At 35.3% G+C, this 25,181-nt stretch overlaps 1 protein-coding gene across 12 annotated transcripts in view; it reads right to left on the reverse strand.

Annotated features, from left to right (window-relative positions):
• LOC123865645 (dystonin) overlaps positions 1-25,181 on the reverse strand; it is a 168,551-nt gene that overhangs the window by 68,171 nt on the left and 75,199 nt on the right. For 11 of the 12 annotated variants that reach the window (XM_045906821.1, XM_045906816.1, XM_045906814.1 and 8 more), the window contains 14 exons: positions 24,030-24,146; positions 23,378-23,502; positions 22,697-22,925; positions 22,017-22,196; positions 21,323-21,415; positions 20,713-20,887; positions 15,259-15,474; positions 14,761-14,857; positions 13,918-14,038; positions 13,562-13,794; positions 12,888-13,038; positions 12,361-12,444; positions 9,794-10,078; positions 27-139 (listed from right to left, as the gene is read on the reverse strand). In XM_045906821.1, coding sequence (XP_045762777.1) covers positions 27-139; positions 9,794-10,078; positions 12,361-12,444; positions 12,888-13,038; positions 13,562-13,794; positions 13,918-14,038; positions 14,761-14,857; positions 15,259-15,474; positions 20,713-20,887; positions 21,323-21,415; positions 22,017-22,196; positions 22,697-22,925; positions 23,378-23,502; positions 24,030-24,146 — 2,219 coding nt within the window. The remainder of the gene's footprint in view (positions 1-26; positions 140-9,793; positions 10,079-12,360; positions 12,445-12,887; positions 13,039-13,561; positions 13,795-13,917; positions 14,039-14,760; positions 14,858-15,258; positions 15,475-20,712; positions 20,888-21,322; positions 21,416-22,016; positions 22,197-22,696; positions 22,926-23,377; positions 23,503-24,029; positions 24,147-25,181) is intronic. The other variant, XM_045906823.1, reaches the window with a different exon arrangement.

Raw genomic sequence — 25,181 nt, forward strand, 5'->3', positions numbered from 1 at the left:
ACCTCCAATTAATATACAATACTCACTTCTCAGTGGTGTAATGGGTAGTGTAGGTGTGTTCAGTGGTCGCAAGGTCCTGCATGTTGAATTCCTGACGGAAGGAACGCGCTGAGCGCGGCGCCATTGCCTCCACGAGGCGCTGAAAAGATGGAAACCGCATTCTTAGGTAAATTTTTGGCAAAAAAAGAACTTAAAGACCTTTATTTAACCTCCAATATCATTTCGACGGATACTTCGTCTTAAAGGGATTATGTGGGCATCAGTAGTTATCCCTATACCTACTGTCAGGATTTTGGATTTGAAACCCAGAGTTTGATGATATCTATACATTATATTTTTTTTTGATACATAAAAATATCAAACAGAAATTAGCTAATCTTCAATTCTTAGTTTAGGCAGGTATTAATCACATGCAGTGTCACAATTGTAATTTATAATCCAGAGTAGTTACCTATTCCTAAATTGTAATGTTGTATTTATCAAGAGAAGTCATAAAAATCTGTTATTATATGACTTTGGCTTCTAATGTAAGATGTTTCAATTCAAACTCGTTTTTCTACTCCCACAGATAAGTTTAAAACGAAATCACTATGATAGGGGATATTTTCTAGGTAGGTAGATACCTATAGTACCGGAGACCGGAGTTCACCTAAATTAGTTTACATTGATGACACTTAGGCGTAAGATATCTGAATAAAAGGTTAACCCAATCAAATCAGTCACAACCCACAAATAGTAAGTAACCATAAGGCTCATGTCACGTAAGCTGAAGTCACGTTATAACTTGAAAAGTTAGCGTTAAGGCCTCAGGAAATAATTTCACAAAATACCAACCCGACACTCGTACGCGAAGTCATACTCGTACTCCTCCATTATATTTTCCCAAAAGTTCACAACACAATATCATTTGAACTGGCCATGCAAAAGTTTCATGATTCACACGGTAGGTAATTAAACTTAATTTATAATTAAAGAATTAACAAAGATCATGTTTTGCACTTAATTGAAAAAAAAACATTAAAATAAAATATGCGATAGTATTTAAATAAACAATTACTTAATATATAAATAGATTTAACGCTGGAATTGTGCGATTAGAGTAAAGAATTCGAAAACACCGGGACAGCGCGAGTAAACGCGCAACGTGCCAGTCGGAAACTGAATGAAAACCGTAAACCGAAAAATAATAACGCGGATTCTAATTTTAAATCATTTCGTAATGGCTTCCGACGCGTCTAGTCGTAGCGAGCACTTGTTGTGATGATTATTTCATTGGCGTTACGTGATTTAGCGAAATCGACTAACAGCTGTTTAGGGGTATTCTTGTTGAGGTTAGAAAAGAAACGGGCTCGATATTCGAGGGTGCGCGCGCATCCTGATGCGCCGGTGCGGTGCTCTAAAATGGGCTACGAATCAAACGTATAACCAAATAGGACAAACTAAAATAAGATGTAGTAATATGAAAAATCAGTATCCTGATTCTTGAATAAGAACCATTTCCTATTTGTGATCATACACTCCGAACTATAACATTTATATTTTAACCGCAACCGTGAGTAAGCGATGACGAGATTCTTTCTAACACTATGGTACATAATTCTGAACGTGGTAGGTATAATGAATCAGTTAAGGAAGTAGGTAGTTGCTATTATTACGTTCAAACGAAATCCTAATATCCTGCAAACACATGATTTCGGTTACATTTCTTTTAACAGGTTTCTTCAATTAGCTAAATTGAGTACAAAACTCAACATGTACTTCATTTAAGGAGAGACATAACTGGACTAACTCTACAAAATTCTGTGTGAAACTGAATAAAAATGAGATTGACTGAAATTTCAATGTGCAGCTCAAATAACCATGTCGAGATTCTACTTGAGATTTTGCATGTAGGTTTTCTCTACATAATACTAATTAATAAAACGTAACGAAACAAGCTGGGAATTAGCCATTGATAAAAGGCATTTCAGAAGTATTTGTAAACGAAATCTAAAAACTAACTTTGGTATTTGAAATTCCTCTTTGAAGAGTGTAGGATTATCACAAAGATCCTAACAACACTAATCCATTAAAGCGTAATAGCTAAATATAAAACCGATGACTCAGAATGTACATTAGCAAAACACTAGAATAAACTCAAAAGAATGATGACTTAGGCTTTGGTTTGTAACAAAATTTTACTTACAGAATGTTAAGAAATATTTTTGAACCAATCCAGATTACGCTAATTACGTAAAAGAAAGGTTTTGAAATTTATTTATTAAGAAGAAGCGTGTCGATACTTTTTTAGTTTAAAATTGAAAATAAGTAGAAAATATAGTCGAGTTTATTACTTTTTCTAGATTCTAGATGATACTTCGTACGTGTGATCTTTGGCGAATTAAATTTTCCCAAAATCCCGTGGGAGTTCTGATTTTCCGGAATAAAAATGGCATATGCCCATCGTCGGGAATCGGGGTGCAAGCCATCTTTGTACCAAATTTCGCTAAAATCGGATAAACGGATGGGCCGCGAGTGTTTTCAGAATAAACAAAATATTAAAAGAACTTCAATGTCCACCTCACACCTCCACCATCAGAGACGCTCAATGTTACAATACTCATCTATTGATGTGTCATCCAAACTTCCAAAGCTCACACGTGTTTGTAAAATTTCAACTCCGTGGAATAATAATTGGAAGATGCCGAAAAATCATTTAAGTACCAATTTCGACAGAATGACATACGGACAAGCCGACCTAATAAAAAACTTGTAAAAACCTTCGCTTGCATCAACACAACAGTATATTTTGAGTGAGAAATCTTAGCAAAAACATCGAGCTATAGCCAAAGCGGTCAACGACCGAATTAAAACGTGCAACGATCTTTACGGCAAAACTGAAATTTATTACCATTATTTTAGTAACATGTTTCAAACTTTATTTATCAAACAAATCTATGAATACCAAAGAATTTCAAATCATTCCAAATGAAACTGAAAGATGGAACATTGGAAACAACACAGAAAATAGGTGGTTTACTTAAAGGGTTTATTGGAAGTGCACCCCAATCAAACTTAATTTGGCTCTCGTTTGCAATCAAACCAATGAAAATTTGTATATTTTAATAACAAACATTTGTGTTTTTGGTTTGCCAGATCTCCGTTAAAATATTTGGCTTCAAAGTTGTTTTCAGAGTTGGATTGGTTGATTTTCAAAATGAGAACCAAACTACGATTATATGGAGAGCGCTGGTGGGCGCGCTAGGGTTTCTCTTCATGTTTTACTCCAATAATATAGCGATACAATCCTAATACGATAGCGATATAATACTAATATTATAAGTGCGAAAGTGTGTCTGTCTGTCTGTCTGCTAGCTTTTCACGAACCAACAGTTTAACCGCTTTGATGGTATAGAGTTAGCTTCAACCCGAGGACGGACATAGGCTACCTTTTATCCCGAAAAATCGTAGTTTCCACAGGACTCTCAAAGACCGCCGTTTAACCGATTTGTATGAATTTTGGTACCGAGGTAGCTTGCGTCCCGGAAATTGACAACTTTTTAACCCGGAAAACAGAGTTCCCACAGGATTCAAAAAATCTAAATCCACGCGGACGAAAAATATTTTGAAAATAAAAAGGAACGAAAACTAAGCATACCATAGCAGTTTCTGTTTAGCAATAGGAACTAAGTAGGTACCTACTTACTACTTTTTTAATTTATATTAAAAAAAACATTGCTGAAAATTAAGATACGTTAAACTATTTAGATTAGGATCTACAAATTCTACGCATGATTGCAAAATACCAAGTGTTTTTGCAAGGTAACGCTCTGATTATTTAGAAAAGTATGTAGTATACCTAGCGCGATGTTCATCAAATAAGCGGATTATAAGAAAACTATTGTCGTAAGTTTTACAGAAACCTAATATTTAATTCTAAAGACCTATTGATGTTTTGATTAAATAGGTATGTCATTTTCATTGCGAAAAAGGAATAATTGTTATAATCAAGGAATTACATTAGAGTTAGACGTATGATTCTAAATACTTAACGACTCCCGATCAATATTCTATTTTAGTCCCCTTGAAAACCTTGACTCGTTGCGGGAAAAATAATGAGCCCGCATGTAGTCACAACAGAAAATTTTATGACCTTGATTTTGAACGATCCTTTTTCGCAGTGTTAATGACTTATCTACCTATATTCATAACATATATATAACCAGTTTGGCAAAACAAAATAATAGAAAACCCCTACCATAACATACTATTTGGGTAATGGGAAGGAAATACGACCCTCAGCAATAAAGAGTCGAGGCAAGGAGAGAGAGAAAGAGAAGAAAAATAAGCTAAGAAGTAGGATCAAAAGTTCAAAAAAAGTAAGTGTTACACATTAAAATAAACAGAATAAAAAGCGCCCGCCTTTCACAGCTTATTTCTTAGGCGATATGATATGAACAGCAGCAAATGTCAGTGATAGTAAAAATAGGCGATTTGGCAATCGGTCGGGTTCATTCTATAGGGATTACATTGCCAAATGTCACATTAAATGTTATTTCAACACCGGTGAAACATATTGTATCGTAACCCTATTGTAAATAATGTACATACAACATTCATATGTGTATACAACACGAAATGCACTTAATTTGGTAAGTAGGTATGGATTGTGGGTATTCAACGTTTTTCGTGCTAGTTGACTTGACGGCGTTAATTCTGATCTAGGCTAATATGCTACCAGGTTTACACGAAATTATTGAAATGACCTAGTATGACACGTTGAGGAAATACCGCATAAACCACTGGCGCATTACCTACCTAGCGGACAAAATACTTATTTATGATTAAGGCAGTAAAAACTTTAATAATAACGAACAGTAGTTAAAATAATGATCGACGATTAATAGACACTAAGCTCTGCTTATTTGTGTCTGTCTCGAGGTCTTCCACGCGGACCCTTTCGGGTCCCGGGGTGACTGCTCAGGGCAATGGCCCTCTTCAGTGGTGGCTACGCCGCCTGCGACTGCGGGCGAGGCACGGGGTTGGACCACTGGTCTGGATGTCATGTCCGGTGGTTATTTGTATAATGGCAGAGAATAATTTCTTTTAAGACCAGATATCAAAAGGAATAATATTACGTACCCATAAAACCGAAAATACAAAAGAAAATACCAGTAGGTCATATAACATTTGAAAATGTTAATAGTAGTCAAGGTCAATCCTAAAAGGAACCCCACATAGATATTTAAATGGAACTCTACGGTTGGTATATGCAGGTGATCCCTAATATAAAGTATAGCACTCTGTATACAAAACGACGATACGACGCTCGATTTTAATATTAGGTCGTTGATTTAGTCAAGGTGACTTTTACAGGTTCATGTGCCCGCAATGCAGGATAACTGGGAATATCCCTGCCCGGCTAGCATGGGCAGTAGATAAAAATTATGTCCCCCGATTATATCCACTGATGTCATAGAAATCAGTGGATATAATCGAGGATTTAATTTTTATCTACTGCCCATGCTAGCCGGGCTGAATATTATTATGTACCTATCTATTCGACGTTTCAAAAAGAAAAGCAGTGAGTAACGAATATTTATAACCGACAAAGGAAGCTCTATCGTCTCTACTATATTATCTGATTTGTATTTTTTAACTTATATCTAAATCTATTGTATCCAATATCCTTAAAAAGTTCTTTTATTTCATGTGAGATATTTAATTTAATTTATCAATTGATAAATTTTTCTTTCTAGAGTCTAGATGTTTATTAAACTTTTCATCTAAATTGCCGACATTTGCTCTTGCACAATTTATTTATTAAATTAAATATAGATAAGTAATTGTTTTAGAAACGAAATCCACTTGACTGTTATAAAGACTATTTTTCAAATTACGTCGTAATTTTTTTTGTGTTCTATACGGTCTAAGTTATTCAGAATGGCATCCAAGTTTTAATGTGCTTTTGATTTATTGAGGAAAATAAACAAGCGGCATCTACGTCCTTCTCATGGCTCAAATAATATTTTTTTTAAATATTATTATCTTTATAAGCGCCAAAAAGCCCAAAAGTATTACTTTGGGTTAACTAAACCGCTAACAACGAAATCTTTAATTATGTACCTAACAAAATGTAAACACAAGTCGCGTTGAAAATAATATTTGAATAACTGGAAATGTGATCCTGTAAGTTATATCTGCCGTAACTGCTCAGCAGCTATTGTCGTGAATAAAGCACAATAAAATATACGGTTTCACAAGAAACCTAACCTAGATGTTTCCGTTAAGAGAGAAAATATATTTAAAAAACTGCTATTGAAACTGGTTACGGCTGACCGATAAACATTTCTTGTTTTCATTCCTCATGTGATTAAAAATGTATTAAAACCTACTTTAAGCCAAAGTACCAATTGATTACATTCGTGTGATAGTATTTTTTTCCTAATAGTAAAATATTATAAAAGAAATATTTCTATCCGAATCTATTAAACCGTAACTAAGTAAAGGTACGGCATTCGATAAATGTGGAAAACTGAAACGTATTTTGAAGAATAAATAAATTTATTTGTCCCACAGGCCGAGACCTTAGATATTGTTAACACTGCGTAGCACAGGCACTCAACATTGATTCGCACCACAAGTTTCGTCGTTCGAATTTCGAAAGCCGAGAGCTTGAGCGCGTCACGCAGTTTGGCACCGAATGCGTCAAGCGGCTGTTGTCGTTCGCGCGGTACTGAAAAAGCGAGCGCAAAGTAGCAAATCTTCATACTCTACCAAAACGTGTGTACTCTATAGCTATCATTGATAAATTGACTGCAACAATTATTTATTATTATTATACGTGATGTATCTTATCGCAAACATTATTTTATTATGGTCTGTAATCTGTAATCCGATAAATAGCACTCAGGAAAAGAAAGTTAATACACCCACTCCTATTATTATCATTATCTCTATTATGTATACGATAGATATCAATATTAATTATAAATATTCAATTAGGACAGCAAAAATGAAAAAAAAAAATACTTTCTATACATATTATGAGCGTTACGCGTAGTATGACATTATATTACTTTGCTCTATCAATTAAATTATAAAACCCTTCAACTGCAACGTTTAAAACCTCGATCAATTATAATAATAATTGAAACTATAATAATAATACACCACCAATTATTGCAATGCGCACTTACAAGCCATTCAGAACATGAAACAGGCCAGTAGGTATTGTAATCACTTTATGTATATTATTATGTCACCATCGCAGCGCACCGGTACAAAATATAGCAATAACATTTTAATTTCCTCATAAATGTAATTGACGACGACTTACTGCAAGCCTTTAAAAATATTCTGCTCATACAATTTTTTTTAAACTAAAACAGGTTTTTCTTTCTTACGTCATTGGGAGTCTAGTACATATACTTATTATATTGTGCAAAATAACGGATTTTAACGGTCCGGACGCTATGATATCATCGCAAATTGCCTAAAATACTTATTTGCACTTCTTTAACATTTTATATTCTAACGGTATTGTTTGAAATTAACATTTAATTAACCTTATTAAATTCTAACTATACCTATTAAGCTGAACCTTCTGTATAATCTTCTGTACATGTATCTCATATGTAAAAGTTTACGTTTGTCTGTTTGTTAGTCAGATATGACATCGTTAATCCGAGTGGAAACTTTGCACGGTTGTTATTGGCACTTGCGTTAAGGTTTCCGACATAGTACCATCAAGATTTCTGACATAAATTATGAGAACACAGATGAACTCAAAACATTACAGGAGCTAAATTCAAACTAAATCCAAAACTCTTCCGTGGTCGAGTAAAAAATCAATAACACTCGTCAGTAGTAGGATGTATTGGTTTCAATCACGATATTACCAAACAAAATATTATGACTGATCATATCGCTTATTACTGTAATTGATCCCTTGAAGAATTCCACAGACAACTAACAGAAGCATCTGGGTACCGAATGGGGTGCACTTATAGCTACTTCCGAATCAATTTACCGATTCAATGACGATACAGCTAATTGTTATGGGATGAAATAAACTTTGCAAAGTGGAATACTTTATGATTATGCGCATTTCTTGATTAGATAAGTTTGATGTATAAAATGTTTGATTGAAAAATCTTTTAATCTAACTGAATTAATTACCTATAACCTATACAACCTTGCCTTATTGTAGAGTTATAAATAGATATTGTTTGAATTGAACAATTCAATGAAATTTGGATACAATATAAAAGTAGCAAGGTCAAAAACTATTTTAAATATAAACAATAACAAATCTATTATATTGGTAATCAACTACATAGACCGCGTGTCCGCGTGGATTTATTTAATTATTTGAAAATCCCTTGGCAACTCATTGATTTTTCGGGATAAAAAGTGGTCTATGTCCGTCTCCAGGATGCAAAGCTATCCTTATAAATAGATGATGCCCCAAACTTCATTCACATGGATTTAGGTGTTTTTAAAATACCGTGGGACCCCCTTTGACTTTTCAGGACCAAATGTCCTGCCTCGAAAAACAACCTACGAGTATATCTGTCAAACCTACGAGTATTAATGTCAAAATCGGTTAAACGGATGGACCGTGAAAATCTAGCTGACAGATATAAACACTTTCACACACTTTTGCATTTGTAATATTAGTATCAATTACTTAGTAAAATTGAGAATAGAAAAAAAATATTTGATTCCTCAATTCAATGACGTTAACAAAGTAGGTTATGAAGATTTTTAAAATAAACAATAACAAACCCATATTTAGAGAGCATAGAGCACCTATGCTAACCTTTGAATTCATAAAGCCAATTACACGATTTGCAATAAAACATTTATTATCGGCCCACGTCGTCTGTACGGAGCAGGGAGTGGGTGTTGTTCTACCTTATACGGGAATAGGATTGGATCATAGCATATACGTTTAAGTCACCTAAATTGTTTATGCCATTTTCGGTATATCTTAAGCTGGTTCTTAAGTTGTTAAGGAATTCTATCAGAAATCTAAATTACGGATTCTATTTGGAAATACTTCTTCGTAGCCCACATGTTTGATTAAGATAACGAGTAACTTTTTAGCGCCATGAGAATATTTACCGGACCGATAAAAAAATTAAAAAAAAAAAATCACATTACGTACTTAAGTGATATTCGACACGTGTGTGGCATTTTACGACGAAAAAATATTTGCGTTCGTATTTTATTGAATATTGATTTTACCTATTGAATCATGCTAAAATCTTTTGTAAACACGTTCTATATAGTAACATCAGATAAATAAACCCTTATCTAATTTGTTATTCAAAACCGCGTTCGGGTAAAATAGTAAACGGCCTTCTTCGAGGTCCAAGTTGATAAAATGACATAATCGTGACATCATTTGCTGTGAATTAAGTGAAACGTTCGCGCACGCTAACTCGACACGGTCCGTCGAGGACATGTAAGTACATAAAATAATGTTGATGGTAAGGATTACTTTTGTTATAAAAAGTCTTGGCAGGTGTAGCCATGTAAATACTTAAAAAGACGTTAACTTCGACGTCTTGATATACCTACTCAATTAGAACACGGAATACTTATAGTTAGAATCGTATGGATACTAACCCATACAAGCTATAAACACAGACACAGTTTTGAAACAAAGCATAATTTTAATTTCTCAAAATTAGTGGCAGCTTCTTGAAGATCAAAAATATTTATGTTCTACAAAATTTTTGCAGGGCGAAAATGTCTCTCAACAAACTGTCAATGATACAAAAAAAAAGAAAAGATAAAGACTCACCAATGTAACAATATCTCCTGGATTGGCGGCCGCTATCCTTCTTAATCTCTCATACAACATGTCTAGGAGTCTTTGGTGTTTAGCGTTCAGCTCGTCAAGTTCCTTCGCCACAGCTTCTGCGCCAGAAGGAATTTGCTCTCCAGGTATGATATCCACGCAGCCTCGGTTCCTCAGACGCTCTGCGAGTTCCATATCCGCCTGTCGTTTTAGCTGCCTTGTGTCCAGGGATGGGTGTATTTCCTCACATAGCCATTCGACGTATCGCTGGCATCTCGACGAGTGAATCTAGTTCGAGTTAGGGGGGAAGCGTGTTAAGTTATATAGGTTAGTTTAGACGACCTGCCCTTAAAATTTCCTTGCGCTAAACCTAAACTTTCGTGCAATGGTTTTTGAATTTTCAAAGATATCAGAACAAGATTTTATCCATTCTTGGTGCAATTTTAAGGACAAATTGCTATCGGTTAAAATGAAGCGTTAAAATTAAACTTTATTTTAAAATAGCCTCGCATACATCCTTTCTTGCGTCTGTAAGTATAGAGTACCCATTTTGGACTATTGACTTTTACATACGAAATAGGCGACACTTCCAAATATAAACACATCCAGACGCCAACATTTACTCAGTACACATTCTGAGCACACTCATACTCATTTTGGAAAACAATAGCCAATTTTTTTTCATTTATTAAGGGTCCAGCTAGGTGTTCCAGGATTACGTCATGCTGGAAAAATTCTACAGGTTTTTTTTTCAGGTTTTCTAAGCGTGCAACACCCAGCGTGCGTACACTTTAAAACACCCATCGTGCATCTTTACGTATCCCAAAGCATAGTTGAGACTAATTTACATATTTTTTATATGGTTTTGCAATTACTAGCGCCCCATCTTTGTATAGGCAGATTATGAATGAGTCAATTGTACAAGCATACACACAAAAGTTGTGTCGATTTAACAGTGAAACAATTGTGTAGCAAAACTTTTTTTAAACTTTAGTTATTGCTTATAATACGGTAATTGTACGTGGACAACACTGTCAAACAAGACATGCAAAGCAAAAGAACATTGACCTTAATACTCGTTAGCGCAAAATCAGCGCCGCCTTTATTTTATTGCGCTGCGGTATATCAAGAAATTCATTTGAATTTCAAATTCGTAACGAGTGTGCCTTATCGGCATTTCCAATAACAATATTTTGCCTTAGTAACATTGCGAAATGTAAGTGGCAGTCATATATTGCCGTTTGTATGAACATTGAACATGTATGTATTCGATCTCACAAACATCCCGCATTCAAAGAAGTTATTAGTAAAATTCAATTTCAAGCATTATTACATTCCAAACACGCTCCTTTGCAAAAAAATGGACATCTATACACATGAACTGTGTGAGTCCCTACACTACATTAAGAAGTGATTTGATCAGAACCTAGAATTTGCATAGCGATCTCTTGGTCTTCGTAGCACCCACCGGCGTCGGTCCTCGCCACATAGTGAAATCAGAGCGTCACCAGAGAAAGTGCGCTTGTCCACTTTGCTTGTTTCCAGAATGCACAATTTCTTGCAGATATCAAACGGACAATCTGGTGCTCACGGAGCAGAGTAACTTAAGGACCATAGCTGGCTACCGACTGGTTGTTGGCAGCTAGAATTGCTAGAAGCCTCCTCCTCAGCTAGTATAGGCTAACTACTTCTTCAAGGGTCTTTGAGGTCTATGTAGAAAGTTTCTCTTCCGGTTTATTTGCGTCCGACTCGCTAAAAAGCCGTTTTTCCCTTACCTCTTCTGAAGAGTAACGCGTTTTTTTTTTGCAAAGGAGTTTATTTTAGAAAAAATTAATTTAATAAAGCAGTTTTTTAACTCGGAAAGCATTATTTGACGCGTGCCAAAGCAGCATGCAGTTGCAGTGAAAAGACAGACTTGTCAAAAACACCAAACGAAAACGTAGAAAAGGACCAAAAAACCCAGAGGCAACAACAAGACGAGGAAATAGAAGGAAAGACGCTGGACAAAATTTTCTCTCAACTTATACAAAAACCTTTCACAATCTCTCAAAAATGAACTGGTATCGGGCAGGCAACTTAATACCAAGTTATCTGCTGATACTTAACGATTGAATTCGGATATGATTTGGCAGATCCAATGTGCATTCTGTGATATATATTTATCACACATCAATTAAGTTTCAACTTGACTGTGGCTTAATATACGTAATTAGGTACTAGGCCTACACTTGGAAGTTCACTACAACATACGTCTTGTTAAAGGTCATCTAAGCAAGTGTAGCTTACCCATTTGAAATACGAATTCAAATCCTGTCTAAGTTTAAACCGCATTTCGGAATTTTTGTACACAATCGCTAAACTAAACTAAAGTGATAGGTCTAAATATATACCTATACCTTTCGAAGAAAAAAAAAGGGTAGTAAGAAAAATAGATTTAGGCCTGTTGATTAGTTTAATTTAGAAATTCTGCATAATAGTATTGACCACATTGCTTCACTGTGCCTTGTAAAGAAGTATCACAGAATGCCAAGTTAAGGATCTTACGTGATGTTTGGTTTAGACCATCTTACCTTTGCCTCTCGAATAAATCTTCCGCCGTCTACATTCACTTTTTCGATCTTTGGTGTTCTTTCTACGGCACTCGTCAGTAGGGCCTGCAATTATTTCATCATCATATAAAGAAATTTAATTATTATTAGCTGCCCACAAGATAGAATAATTTGCCGTAAAAATTAACATTGATACAGTCATTTCAATAAGAAAAGAAAGGGTAACTGCAGATTTCCTATCTAACTTTTCTCAATAGATTTTTTTCTCCGAACTGGTGGAAGTCTTGACTTGTAATTCTACTCAAAATAAAATTTGTTTCATTTGTTAATACTTAAATAGTATTTTTTACTAATTATTACTTACATATTAATATAATAAGTTTCCGTTGTCTGTTTTCCTAATCCTAAAAATTACTCCAGAGATTTTTAACTAAGCATAAGGCCGCCTTTTGTATCTTTTTACCTAATTTCTGACCTCTGTTATTTTGCTTTCGTTCTTTATTGTTGTAAAGGGTATATATAAACATTATTAAAGAAACTCTTCTTACCCTGGTAGGCTCCAACTGTTCTTTGGGCCTGATTTCGATTGGCGGTTGCGACTGCAACTTGCTGTATGCGTCGTCGATCCATTCGGCCTCTTTCTCTAACCCGGCGTTATAGTTGCGTAGCAGTTGATACGCTGCTTCGCAACTTCGTAATCTGGTTAATAGCGAGAAAAATCAATTTCTCTATCGAACCACAACCAAAAGATGAAAGTCGAAATTCCGACATATAGATTTATTTGTTTGTTATATGTTTAAGCTAACTCAAAGAGCGCATTGAGGTTAGAGTCATGGAGATGAAAATGCTATGACGGATGAGTACAGTCATGCAGCACGGAAACCACAAAATTCTGACGGTAGCATGACAGATGTCGCAACATTGCCGTCCCAGGAGCTAAATCTTGAGGCCGCCCAAGAAAGTACTGACTGGACGTCGTGAACGCAGACCTGAGAGCCCATAGACTTAAAACAAGGAAATGTTGTAGTGTCATCCAGTTCAAACTAAATGTTTAAAATATCAAGCAATTAGGGCAACGGGGTTCATAAAGGTGACATACTCCTTCCAACCTAAAACGCTCCTATTTTAAACTTTCATCGTCACTTATAAGTCACAACTTACAACCAGGTAAAATTGCAACCAAGCAGAAACTCGTGTACAGTTGAACTAAAGGAAATGTTACCTTTCAGCCAGCTGTCCGCACACATTGTTCCACCTGTGGTTCAGCTGAGTCACCTCTTTGTCGAGGCGTTCAAGGTCTATGTGTTTGCCAGATCGCGGCAACGAGGTATGAGGGAGGGCTGCCCTCGAGCTCTCCACAAGACGGCGGCAATTTTCCGCATCATCGTTCATTTGGTCGACTTGAACTTGTTGCTTGCTGACTGCAACTTGCATTCGGAGTAAGTCTTCATGAATCTAAAGTGGGGGAAATTGTCTTTAAATACTATATCTAAGGCAATCGTGGACACTGACTTGAGGCCAAGTTCACAACTCGAAAGCTACAATGTAGTTATTAGAAAATACAAAATGGCTGCTTACGTCTTTCAGCAATTCAACATCGTTAGGCAAATCGCTGAACTGCGCGAGTTTGATCTCAAACTCGGAAATTGTCTGATTGTTTTCTTCTATACTGTTTACAACAATTTCGACGAACTTTAATCTGTAACAAGACATAATAGATTAAAAACCAACCTTATTAGTAAATTACTACTGTCCGCGGCTTTACTCTCCAAAACATAAATCTTCTTTATTTCTTAACCCGAAGGAATTTCGAAAAATCCGACCTTGTTACTTAACTATATTATAAAGGGGTCTATGCAAAATTTCAGCTTGCAAGGTCCAAGGTTTGGCTGGGCGTTGATAAGTCAATCAGTTACTCAGTTTAGGCACCTTTTTGTATGTATTGATCATGAAAATGTTCCAGAACGCCATCAATTACATTTGAGGAGCTGGCGAACAAAACAGTGTAATTATTACTCTTTTGATTAAAATCCCTTTATTCTGAACTCATTTCCAGGCAAAGCCAGCTAAAATTGAGTCCAAAGTTCGTGATTTCAATCAAAACGGTAAAACTGCAGTAAAGTTTCAACAGCTTTCATCCAGTTTTTTGCTCCTTTTGCGAAAACTTTATTTCGCGGAATCATACCGTTTTATTCACCGGCTTTTCATTTAAAAAGCATAGTTAGATATAGAATATTATTGTAAATTGAACAATTGAAAAGAACAACCGCCGAGTTTCTTGCTGGTTCTTCTCGGTAGGAACGGCATTCCGAACCAGTGGTAAATTATTTGACGATTCAAAAGCACTTGTAAAAGTTTATTTGAATAAAAATCTATTCTATTCTAAAATCTATTCTATTCTATTCTATAAGTCTTATTTACCTTTCAACAAATAGCTGACTCTTGGATTGCATGTCATTCCATTTGCCCATGACCTTGTCGAGATTCTTCTTCATTGCGGGCGTCTTGAGCGCAATGCCTGCCAACAACATATAGGTCAGTGACACAACTGTTGTACTCCAATCAATACTGCGAACTATGTGTCATACGGATATGACCAGATCCTGAGATTTTTATCAGTTCTCTTACAGAATCATAGTTTCAGCAAATTGTATTGGAATATAAAACAACTCACTTTAAATACCGCTGATCTTGCTAAAAACTGTGGCTATTTCCACACTACATAATGATATTATTAAATACAGATTGATTAAAAGCGTTAGGTATATAACCTCTTACAAACACAATTAAAGTATGGGCGGCCTATTAAAAGATAGACCCTAGATTGAATAGAATTATTTATGGAATCCTAGAAAAAATTGAACCATCCATATATTTTCATAGTCTATCAATAAATAAAAAACTTAAGAATTTAAATACCTCTGAATGTTGTCTGCACTTCTTCTACATCAGATGATAACGTAAGAAGACTGCTTTCCCAGTCTTTATGCTGTAAGACTAGGTGTTCCAATGAGTCCAGATCCCTTGGAATGTGGCTCGCGATGCGCTCATGCAGCTGCCGCTCGAAGACTTCCAGCCTTTCCAGCAGGTTCGAAGATTGTTCGGTGAAAATACGCGCTGCATTCTTTGAATCCTCTGCAACAAAAGTAACCGTTAGTAATTGGAAACATCTTGTTATAGATTAAAAATTATGTACCAATCAATGCTAATTTCTATTCGATACTCCTACGTTCAATACCTCTAGTACCAGAGTTAATTTTAGCTTGACACAAAACGGTTATGTTTTTTTAGAAAAACCAACGCTTTTATTTTAGGTGAAATCCGTTCCAAATCGGATTATTTGATTAATATTTGAAACACTTAAATTCTTCACAATACACGATTTTATTTATATTTAATAATTAACATTTGAACACTAGACATGATTTAAGAAAAGAAATCGTTTTCGCCGTCACTATAATGTGTACCGCTATTTCACAACTCAATATTTGCATCAAAACAAATCAAACAAAACGGACGACAATGACCGCCAATTCAAGGTAGACAAAAAAAATACACCTGAAAGCTTATAGTCGCACCAAGTTCTTTCCACTGAATGCTCTGAGTAAACGAGAATCGTGTTACGTAACATTTAAACCAAGTCTAAATGACAAACTTTGAATTGGAGTACAGAACGTGTCGGATCAGATAGAGAAACTGAAAAATGGAAGTCTAGACTCTAGATGTTACGGCCACAGAGTAAACCGGCAGTTTGACTAATATTCCGCGAAACAACCGTGAAACAGATCTAAGTTTAACTTTCATATTATTTTCTCAAAGAACGTAGACAAAACTACTAAAACGAGAAGAAAATAAAACGGAAACAGCTTTTCATAGCGACGGCAATTAATTTTATTGAAATGGCCGTATGAATGGCCGAAGAAAATTTGTGCTATAATCATTAAACTGATGGATTAAAAGCTTTGAAAATATCTTATTGAAGTCATAGTTTATTCAGCGTACGTAATGGTTCAAATGATAAACGAATAGTTATGAACTATTCTTCTAAATTACATTTTTGATCACTTTGTATTAGATATCTTTTACATAGAAAATAAGTTAACTGATAAATTAATTATTCCGTTTATCCACCCTAAACCAGCCACCCTAGGATGTACCTACACTCGGAAACGTGTCCGTGTATATAATTTGTATATTATTTTTAAAGTGCGATGGAAAGAGGAACACACACGTTTATGAGTATAGGACCCTATGGTGGATAAACGGCATAAGCCATAATTAAATTTTTAGTTCCTTATAGGTTAGGTATGTCTTTGACTTTCTCGTAACTTTTATTCTGGCATAGTATGGCATAATGTTTTCTCATATAAAATAACAATGCAGGCCTACTTATTCTAATTTTAGTATTAAATCTACACTACACTGTAACGTAACACCTACACTTCGGTGGCCATTGGAAATTGTAGCTATAACTCAAATAATCTCAGACACCAAGCCAAGGCCAATAAAATTGACTTGTGGTACAAAAAACTCCAATGACATCACTTTGGACCAACGAAATAGCCATTAATTCAATCAAAGGAACACCTTGGGAGATCCGTAGGCTACGACTTACTTAATTAAATTTATGGGCAAAATTATGTTCTTTGCATTATAGGATCTTATAGGTACATTATTAGTAGAGGTGCTGAAAAAAATTCCTTTTATAAATAAACCTACTGTGCATTAGTATTTTTTCCCGTTGTAGAACTACAATTTTATTGCATTGTGGCATTAAAGTTTGTTTCAACTCATTACAACTTGAAAGATTTCTTCGATAACTTGACCCGCGAAAGATTTTGATACAAATGTTCTGAGACCCCAACTCGTGTATGTCCTAATTATTCCTTATTAGAAATACACGTGCTAATTCTTAGATAAATACAGCACAGATTTATGTGTGATTTTTCACCGGTTCACCGGTTTCCTAAAAATTGCCAAAGTAATCATTGGAATTTGGTAAAAGAGATATATTGATAAATGCGTTTTGTCTTGGCGTGCCGTGTGTAGTATAATACCGCCATAACACGTCATGACAAATCCAATATGGCCGATATGACCTGAAGTCAGTCAAGATACAATAAATACATCGAGTTTGGAAGCAAATTCAAGTTCTCATTGTATAGATTACAAAAGTATATATAAAAATCGATTTATAAACCATTCTTCCATGGTGGCAATAAGTAATAAGTAGTCATGGGGTTTTAGTCCTTGAACTTTATTTTGTTTGTAAATAGAAATCATAGTGCGCAATTTTCCTGTGTAATGAATGTAATTTAGAATAGCATGATAAAACTAAATAGACATACAGTGGTCATTTGCTTGATTCAGATAGATGGCTATCAGAAGTACCTACTGAAGAGGGGCATTCATAATGTATCTACATAAATATAGGCACTTGATGATGTCATCGAGTCATTGCTCAGTCAAGGTCAGGTTTAGACTAGATATTGACCTGAGGTCAAGATAGAAATCACCCAGAATAAAATGATAATTGACGTAGTGGAGTAAATATTGCGTGCAATAATTGGCTTTATTAATGTTCTTCAAAATAAAGTTTCATTGCAGTAACAACGTACAATTATAGTATAAGAATTTTGAATCTGAGGATTTTTTTACCTATAATAATTAAAAGCATCTCTTTATAATTTCGAAATAACATAGCCAAACCCCCAAAATCCATTTTTTATTTTGTCTGTTCGTTTGTCGGGACTAATCTTCGGAACATCGGAAGAAAATGCTTAGCTATGTTAAAAATAAGCACTGATATATGTATATATCTTCTTATTACGCTATCAATTCCATATCACAACTCTGGAATTGCACTATTTGAAGAACATCCGGATACATTACGATACTGTAGGTACCATCAATATTTCCTCGATACAGGATTGCGATATCGCGTGATAACTGATAACATTGACAGTGTTACAAGCCCCAATGAAGCTTTTGGAATGTAAACCGCAGACAAACAGAAGCAATTCATATCAAGTTGCAAAATGCGTTAGTGTATTTTAAACCACAATTGTAATAATAAAATGATCATAATAAATCACATTATAGCCGTAATCTGAAAAAAATATTCATTAGAAGTTCAAACTACTTTTACACCTAAAATTTTATATGTATGTAATTGTTTTGTGTATTGCAACTTAGCTAAGTGAATAATACTTTTGTATTAAGATCGAGTACAAAGTTACTCACCGCCTTTCCCAAAAGAGAATATTCGTTTTATTCTCTTCATCCTTGCTGTACGTTGAAAACGACAAGATTGGCTAAGCTCAGTTTCATTTAATAAAATTTCGCTTTGTTTACTCACAATATTTATATTCTCACTTCAGACAATTTCGCATATGCGAATAAGCGATGAGAAATCTTATGGTTCGTTTGAACTAAAAATAAGCTTCTAGAATTTTTATTGCTTTATGACCTATTGCCAAAACTAAGAAGAAATATGCAGTCATCAATTATTAAGAAGATAGAAAAATAAATAAAGATTTGGTATTTTTAAACAATCAAAGAGTAGACGTAGTATGAAATATTACTCGTATTGAGAATATATTGCAGTAAATAAAAGGTTTCACTACAAGAATATTCATCAAACTTCAGGCACAAGAAGTCTCATAATTAAAAAAAAACAACTAATTAATTTTAGAAAAAAAAGAAAACACTGTACACCGACTCACAACACGTCTTTATTAAAGAGAGCACAATTTAAGACAAGAAAATTGATATCGCTAATGACGATACTGTATAGTACGGCATAGTAATTGTGACTGACAGATCCCGTAGGACGAGCGCGTAAATCCTTTGTCATCGTATAGCAGTCAGCACCTTTGATATTTCAAGACTATTTTTGGAATGTATCGTTTGATAGAAGAAACGTTCTAAGTAAAGAAGTTCAGTTGAAAATGATTGAAGACAGATTTTTACAAGACAGGCATGATAAAATAGAATGGTGAAGGATGATGAAACTATTTCATAATTTCTAAATTAGCTCGAGGACAAAAAATTATTCTAACAAAATGCTATTTAACTTTACTGAATGTACATCGTATCTTAATGATGCACGTAGTAAGTAAACAAAGTTCTGCCTTATTGCACATTTAAGATAACTGACACCATATTTCACTTTGAGTTAACGACATTTTTAATTAACATACCCATTTCGTAGATAAAATATAAGGTACCTACTGAAAACAACCACGTACAGTTTCTTAGTCACGAAGTTTTGAAGTGGTTTTACAGAATTATACTAGAAAATGGGAATTAATCTATCCTTATGATGGAAAGGAAGAAGAGGCAGTATCTAATAATAATTTTAGGCTTATTTCGTAGTTTGAAGACATAGTATCATGTAAATTTATGCACCACGATTAATGCTGATGATTTTGAACTATCGAGATTTCGACCCCAATTATCTCTCTCTCAGTGAAGTTAAGGGCAAATGATATTACGACTTGTCATCACACTCAACATACTGCATGTGCATATCCGATGTGAGTTAATTATTATTTAGTACATAAATGCTTCCAATGTTCACTAGTTCATTTTAGGATCTATCTAAAGATTTTTATCTAAATTAGATAAAGGTCTGCTAAAACTTGGATAATGGTCAAACGTAATGAATTAAATTAAGTAGTTAACAGTGAGACCATAATATGTGACATAAAACCCACGTTCAATTTTCCAATTGCCGATCAATTGAAGATACGACGATGATTCGTAAATAATTATAATTAATCCAATTTTAGTGGGTTTTGTTCAAAACGGAAGTAATAACACGTTCGGGTTATTAAATAATTCATCAAAATATTTCTTCTGTCAAGGTTGCAACAATTCGTTTTAAATTGTTTCAAATTAAAATAATTGCTTCGAAACAGTTTTTCAAGAGCATTAACACAGTTTAGTGAGGTCATGAGATAGCTTTGTCGAAAATTGAATGACTAATCATGAGCTAATGGTGTCTAAGCAATCATTTGGAACTTCTGTATCGTAGCCATTACGTTTCAGAATGTAAATCTTATTTTTTACTGCAATATTAAGAATATATTGCAAATAAAACATCTAACTGACGCTAGAGGTCAACGAACTTTCCAAAAATAGGTCACTTGAAGTCAATTCCGCGTCGTAGGTCGAGCATTGACCCGAGTTTTGCACGCTATAACAATGCGGGATTGAAAATACTAAATCACAAAAACTACAAGATAAGGCAAATGGTTATTGCCATTTGATTGTGTTAAGGTAGCATAATAATAACGCTGAGTTTTTGCTAGCGTTCTGGTTACACCCTGTCTAAGTCCATTTCAGTGGGTCCTAAACTTAAAAGCTCACCTTCAGCTCTCGCGCGTCGTTCGAACTCGTCGAAGAGTCGGTTGACGTCATCGATCTCCCGCCTCAGGCGCCGCAGCTGAGGGTCCGCGGGGTCTCCTTCGGCGAGGAGTTTTTCTGCGTCTTCGTTGAGAGCGCGGCGGATGGCTTGACGTTGCTCCGCGCCCATTGCCACGAACTGCACAAAATACGACTTTATTTATATTCAAAGTTTACACTGGTATTTTAAAGGTTTTCAGATAACGACAATTAAACTTTTCAGTTAAATTTAATTTTAATTTTTCAATTAAATTTTGTCTCAAACAGAGATACAGTTTACATAATTTTTAATGTAAGAAACACAAAGTCTCTAAGTGAGGCTCTGAAATTATCAACAATTACTGTTCTAAGTATTTCTGTAAATTGTGGTTTTTTTTTTAAATTATACGTACCCCTGTTTAAATTAAACTTATTTTTCAATAATGCTTTTTCATTAATTTAAGCTATCGTGAGTGGTAACTCATGCACGTAACTGCAAAAGTAGACCAACTTATTCACAAAGGGTTTCGTCTTAATTTCTTTGAATAAACACTTATATTATTAATCTTCAAAGCTGAAAAGTTTCAAGACTCACTTGTGGGAAGTCCCATCCCTTCACCACCTTGATGGTAGCGAAGATCATATTCTGTCGCATCCGGAGTTGCTTCCTCTGCCATAGTTGGATGACCTTAGCGAGAAAAAACACAATAAGCACAAACGCAAGATGAATCTGCCTACATGTACATAATGGATACATGACTGGCGGAGACTGTTTGCAACATAAACAATTTTATCTTAACTCATTAAATAACAATATTGAGGTTGTCTTTAAATATATCGATTACATAGTTTATATCTTACGTCGGTAGTCATAAAGGTTAAAAATATACATTTAGTAATTGTAGGTATGCGCGGTTTACTTTTGTTTTAATAACTTGCCATAGTGCTAACTGGTAACCACGATCAGGCACGTGTTTGTTTTATTTATAATATTTCCAATTTCAACGCAGCAAATAGTAACAAAAGTCTTAATCCGAGAAGCAACTTAAGTTAGTTAGTTTGCTATATTACAGATAGATTGAAGACAGGAAACCCCACATTAGTCTATACAGAAGGGCTATTTTCACACTTGTCAATTTTTTCGCAATCTGTCATAAACCTCTACGACAAGCTTCGTTCTTCAATGATTTACAGATATCACGATATTCTCGAGAAACATTGCGTGCCTGTAAAGAGTGTTTTCGTGTCTAGGCCCCCAGCGGCCAGTTTACAGGCATGGAATCACTTACTCTATCATAAGCATTGCGTAGCGCGCCGGCCGCGTCGAGGGCTTCCTGGCAAGGAGACGGCAAGGCCAGCACGGCGCCCGGCAGTTGCACTTCGGTGCCCGCGCCGCCCAAACGCACTCGCCAGCGACTTCGCCCCGAGTTGTCCACTACGGTCACCGCTGACCCCTTCTCTATCGCCACCTGTATCAAAAACAATTTGTCTTTTAAATGCAGTAATAATTGGGATTGGAGTATGAGTTAGGTAATAACTGAATAATTCACGATATAAATTCGAACTTACTATTGTTATGTTATTGGCTATTATGTTCTTACTAACGCGGCCTGATTTCATAGAGTGCAAACGGAAAATAATGGTCATTACATTTTCTGGTTTGTCCATTTTGAAAACCTATTTTATGATCGGAGACATAAGAATATGTTATATATAAGAAAGCCCATAGTCCGAGAACTAGATGTAGACGAGCATCCTCTAAAATGAGGACCGACCATCTCGCAACAGCCAATTCTGTCACGGAATATGTTCATCTGATCACACAGAGTAAAATGACTGTTGAATAACAAACTCTTTTGTAAAAATCATAACTTCACGACATTGTCCTTTTTATAAATTTTTATAAACAGTTTTTAAAATTGACATTTTCAAGCTGTCGATTGTCTAATTGTTTCTGTCGTGTACTTACATTGGCGTGCTTATAAGCGCAAACAGTCTCAGCCCTGAGCGGCCTAGTGACGGGCGCGCGGCGCTGCTTGACCGGCCTGATCTCCTGCGCCTCCTCCACCAGGCGCGATATCGCCGCGCCCTGCTCGTTCAGCTCCTCGCGCAGATCCTGCATGCCTTTGAGCAGACGCTCGCCTTGGTCGAGCGTGAATTCGGATTGCGAGAATGTTGTGTTTAAGGCTTCCTCGCGTCTATAAAGAAAGCATTGTACAAAAACAGATCCCGGCTGCTAGTGTATAAGTCTTGTCCCTAGTCTTAAATGTGCACAAACTGCCATATTGCAAATCCAGTTTGGATTTCTTGTTTTGCGCAAACTATAAAAGCTTTAAATCATTAGGGTCAATTTGTCAAAGTATGATATCATTGTAAAACCATGAAACTGTCCCCAGCAGAGAACTTTGACAGAGGTAATATAATTGTCGCCTTAGTACTAGAACCAAATTGATAGTAATCCTTTCCTATTGGCTGACACTCACTTTCGGCTAAGTCAATTTTAGCAGTAGTATTATAAATTCAGCCAATGATAACTCTTGCGATGATTATAATGTGTTAATTGCAAATCTAATGCAGCGTTAAGGACCCACATTACTTATAATTAAGTATCTCTATCTAGACACCTAAATTAATTATATCTATATCTTACTTTTGTATCCATTTCTCGGCGTCTTTGACCTGTTCGAAGAACTTGTGGTAGTGTGTGGTGTGCTTCAGATGCGTCTCCAAGCACAGAGTTAGTTGTAAAACCCACGCCCATTGCGATTGCATCACCTAGAACAAAAACAAATTAGACTTCGATTCTTCTAGCATATCATCTTAGAAATGTTCTTCTTCTACAACTTAAGAATCTCTTGTTGATGTACCAGTTTAACTTTTGTCTATTTCAGGCCCTCAGGTCCACCTTCCAATACATTCTGACCTCAATATTCCTCTTGACCTACCCCATAAATTAATATAGTTGCAGTGGAATATAGCCTTGCATAGTGCAATATCTAGTTGAGTTGGGAGTTGGACCATGTCATTAACGTGTTTTATTTGACCAAATTCCATGCTACTCCTACCAAGATATTATATTCCCTCGAGTCATTTAAAGTACTGGAAATTCGTTACATTATTACTGCTTGCTTTATATCAACCGTCATATTATGGTCCTTCGAGCCGGATTCGGGCAGAAGGAACAAATAAAACTAAAACTACCCCAATACTAATGGTAAAACCTTAAAAGAAAATTAACTAATTATTAAATTAAATAATAATTAATAATTTTAAAAGAAAATAGATAAGTTTTAAGTATTTACCTGTAAGTGAGCTTCAATGGTCTTCATAGCTGGGTGATGTTGTGCAATCAACGCCTCTCCTCTGTCGATTACATTACTGAACTGAAGTTCTCTCTTCTCCAGCGACGACATCAGTTGCTACACAAAAAACAACCATATTGACTTGAATTTTGCGATTCTAAATAGTGGTAAACATATTTTGTAGTCTTAAACAATAGACATAAAATTAGAGAAATAATAATTAGAAATAGTCCAAATGGCAGCGTATATCCGATCTAAATAGCATTTGTAGTGCGTTTGGCAAGCGCAAATTAGCGCGAAATAGCTTAAATAATTGGAATTTAGCTTCAGAAAGTATAAATCTTCAAGTCTAGATCTGCTTAAGGCTCATTTGCGAGTTCAAATAGAATAGTAAATTTCATACAGCAGGCAGCTTATAATTAACTTATCCTAATATAAACAAGCACTAGAAACAAATCGCAAAAGAAATAGTATAAAGTTAAATGAAATGTGAAAACAAACCTCTCTATCGTCCCCAAATGAATGCTTGCACAGAAAAGAAAGAAAATGTAACTAAAGGGAAAACAACATCGATGTACAGGAATATTGAAGATATCGAGCGAGTGTTTTATGAAAGGGTGAATGATTATGTGAGTATAAAACACTATGTTACATTTACATATGTAATTAACACTTAAGTGGGAACAAATAAGTAAACCTGAAATACCTTTTAGCCGGACAACCATGATCGTCAAACTTATCATCATTACTTACATAAGAAGCAGTACATAAGAGTCACTCTCTGCCAGCATTCGTTTGACTAACTGTCATCACTATCACTGGAATTCATAGTCAAGATACAGGTTCTTTAGGGGGCAATCCAGACGACATGTGTCATATTCAACCTTTACGCAATGCATTAAGGTAGCGTATGACACATGTCGTCTGAATCGTCCTCTAAAGAAGTCTCTATCTTGACTATGAATCCCAGTGTTATTTGATCGAACTTGATTTATGGCTTTTAGGCGGTCAATAGTAACATGTCCCGCGCCAACATTTCACTTAATTTTGTGTTGTCATGCAAAACTTTCAGGTTTACTTGTCTGTAAGGGTTACGTTTATTTACATACATTTCAGCAATAGTTGAACTAGCTTGTCTAAAAAATATATAGT

The sequence above is a fragment of the Maniola jurtina genome, chromosome 5 (genome assembly GCF_905333055.1).
Source record: "Maniola jurtina chromosome 5, ilManJurt1.1, whole genome shotgun sequence".
Taxonomy (NCBI): domain Eukaryota; kingdom Metazoa; phylum Arthropoda; class Insecta; order Lepidoptera; family Nymphalidae; genus Maniola; species Maniola jurtina.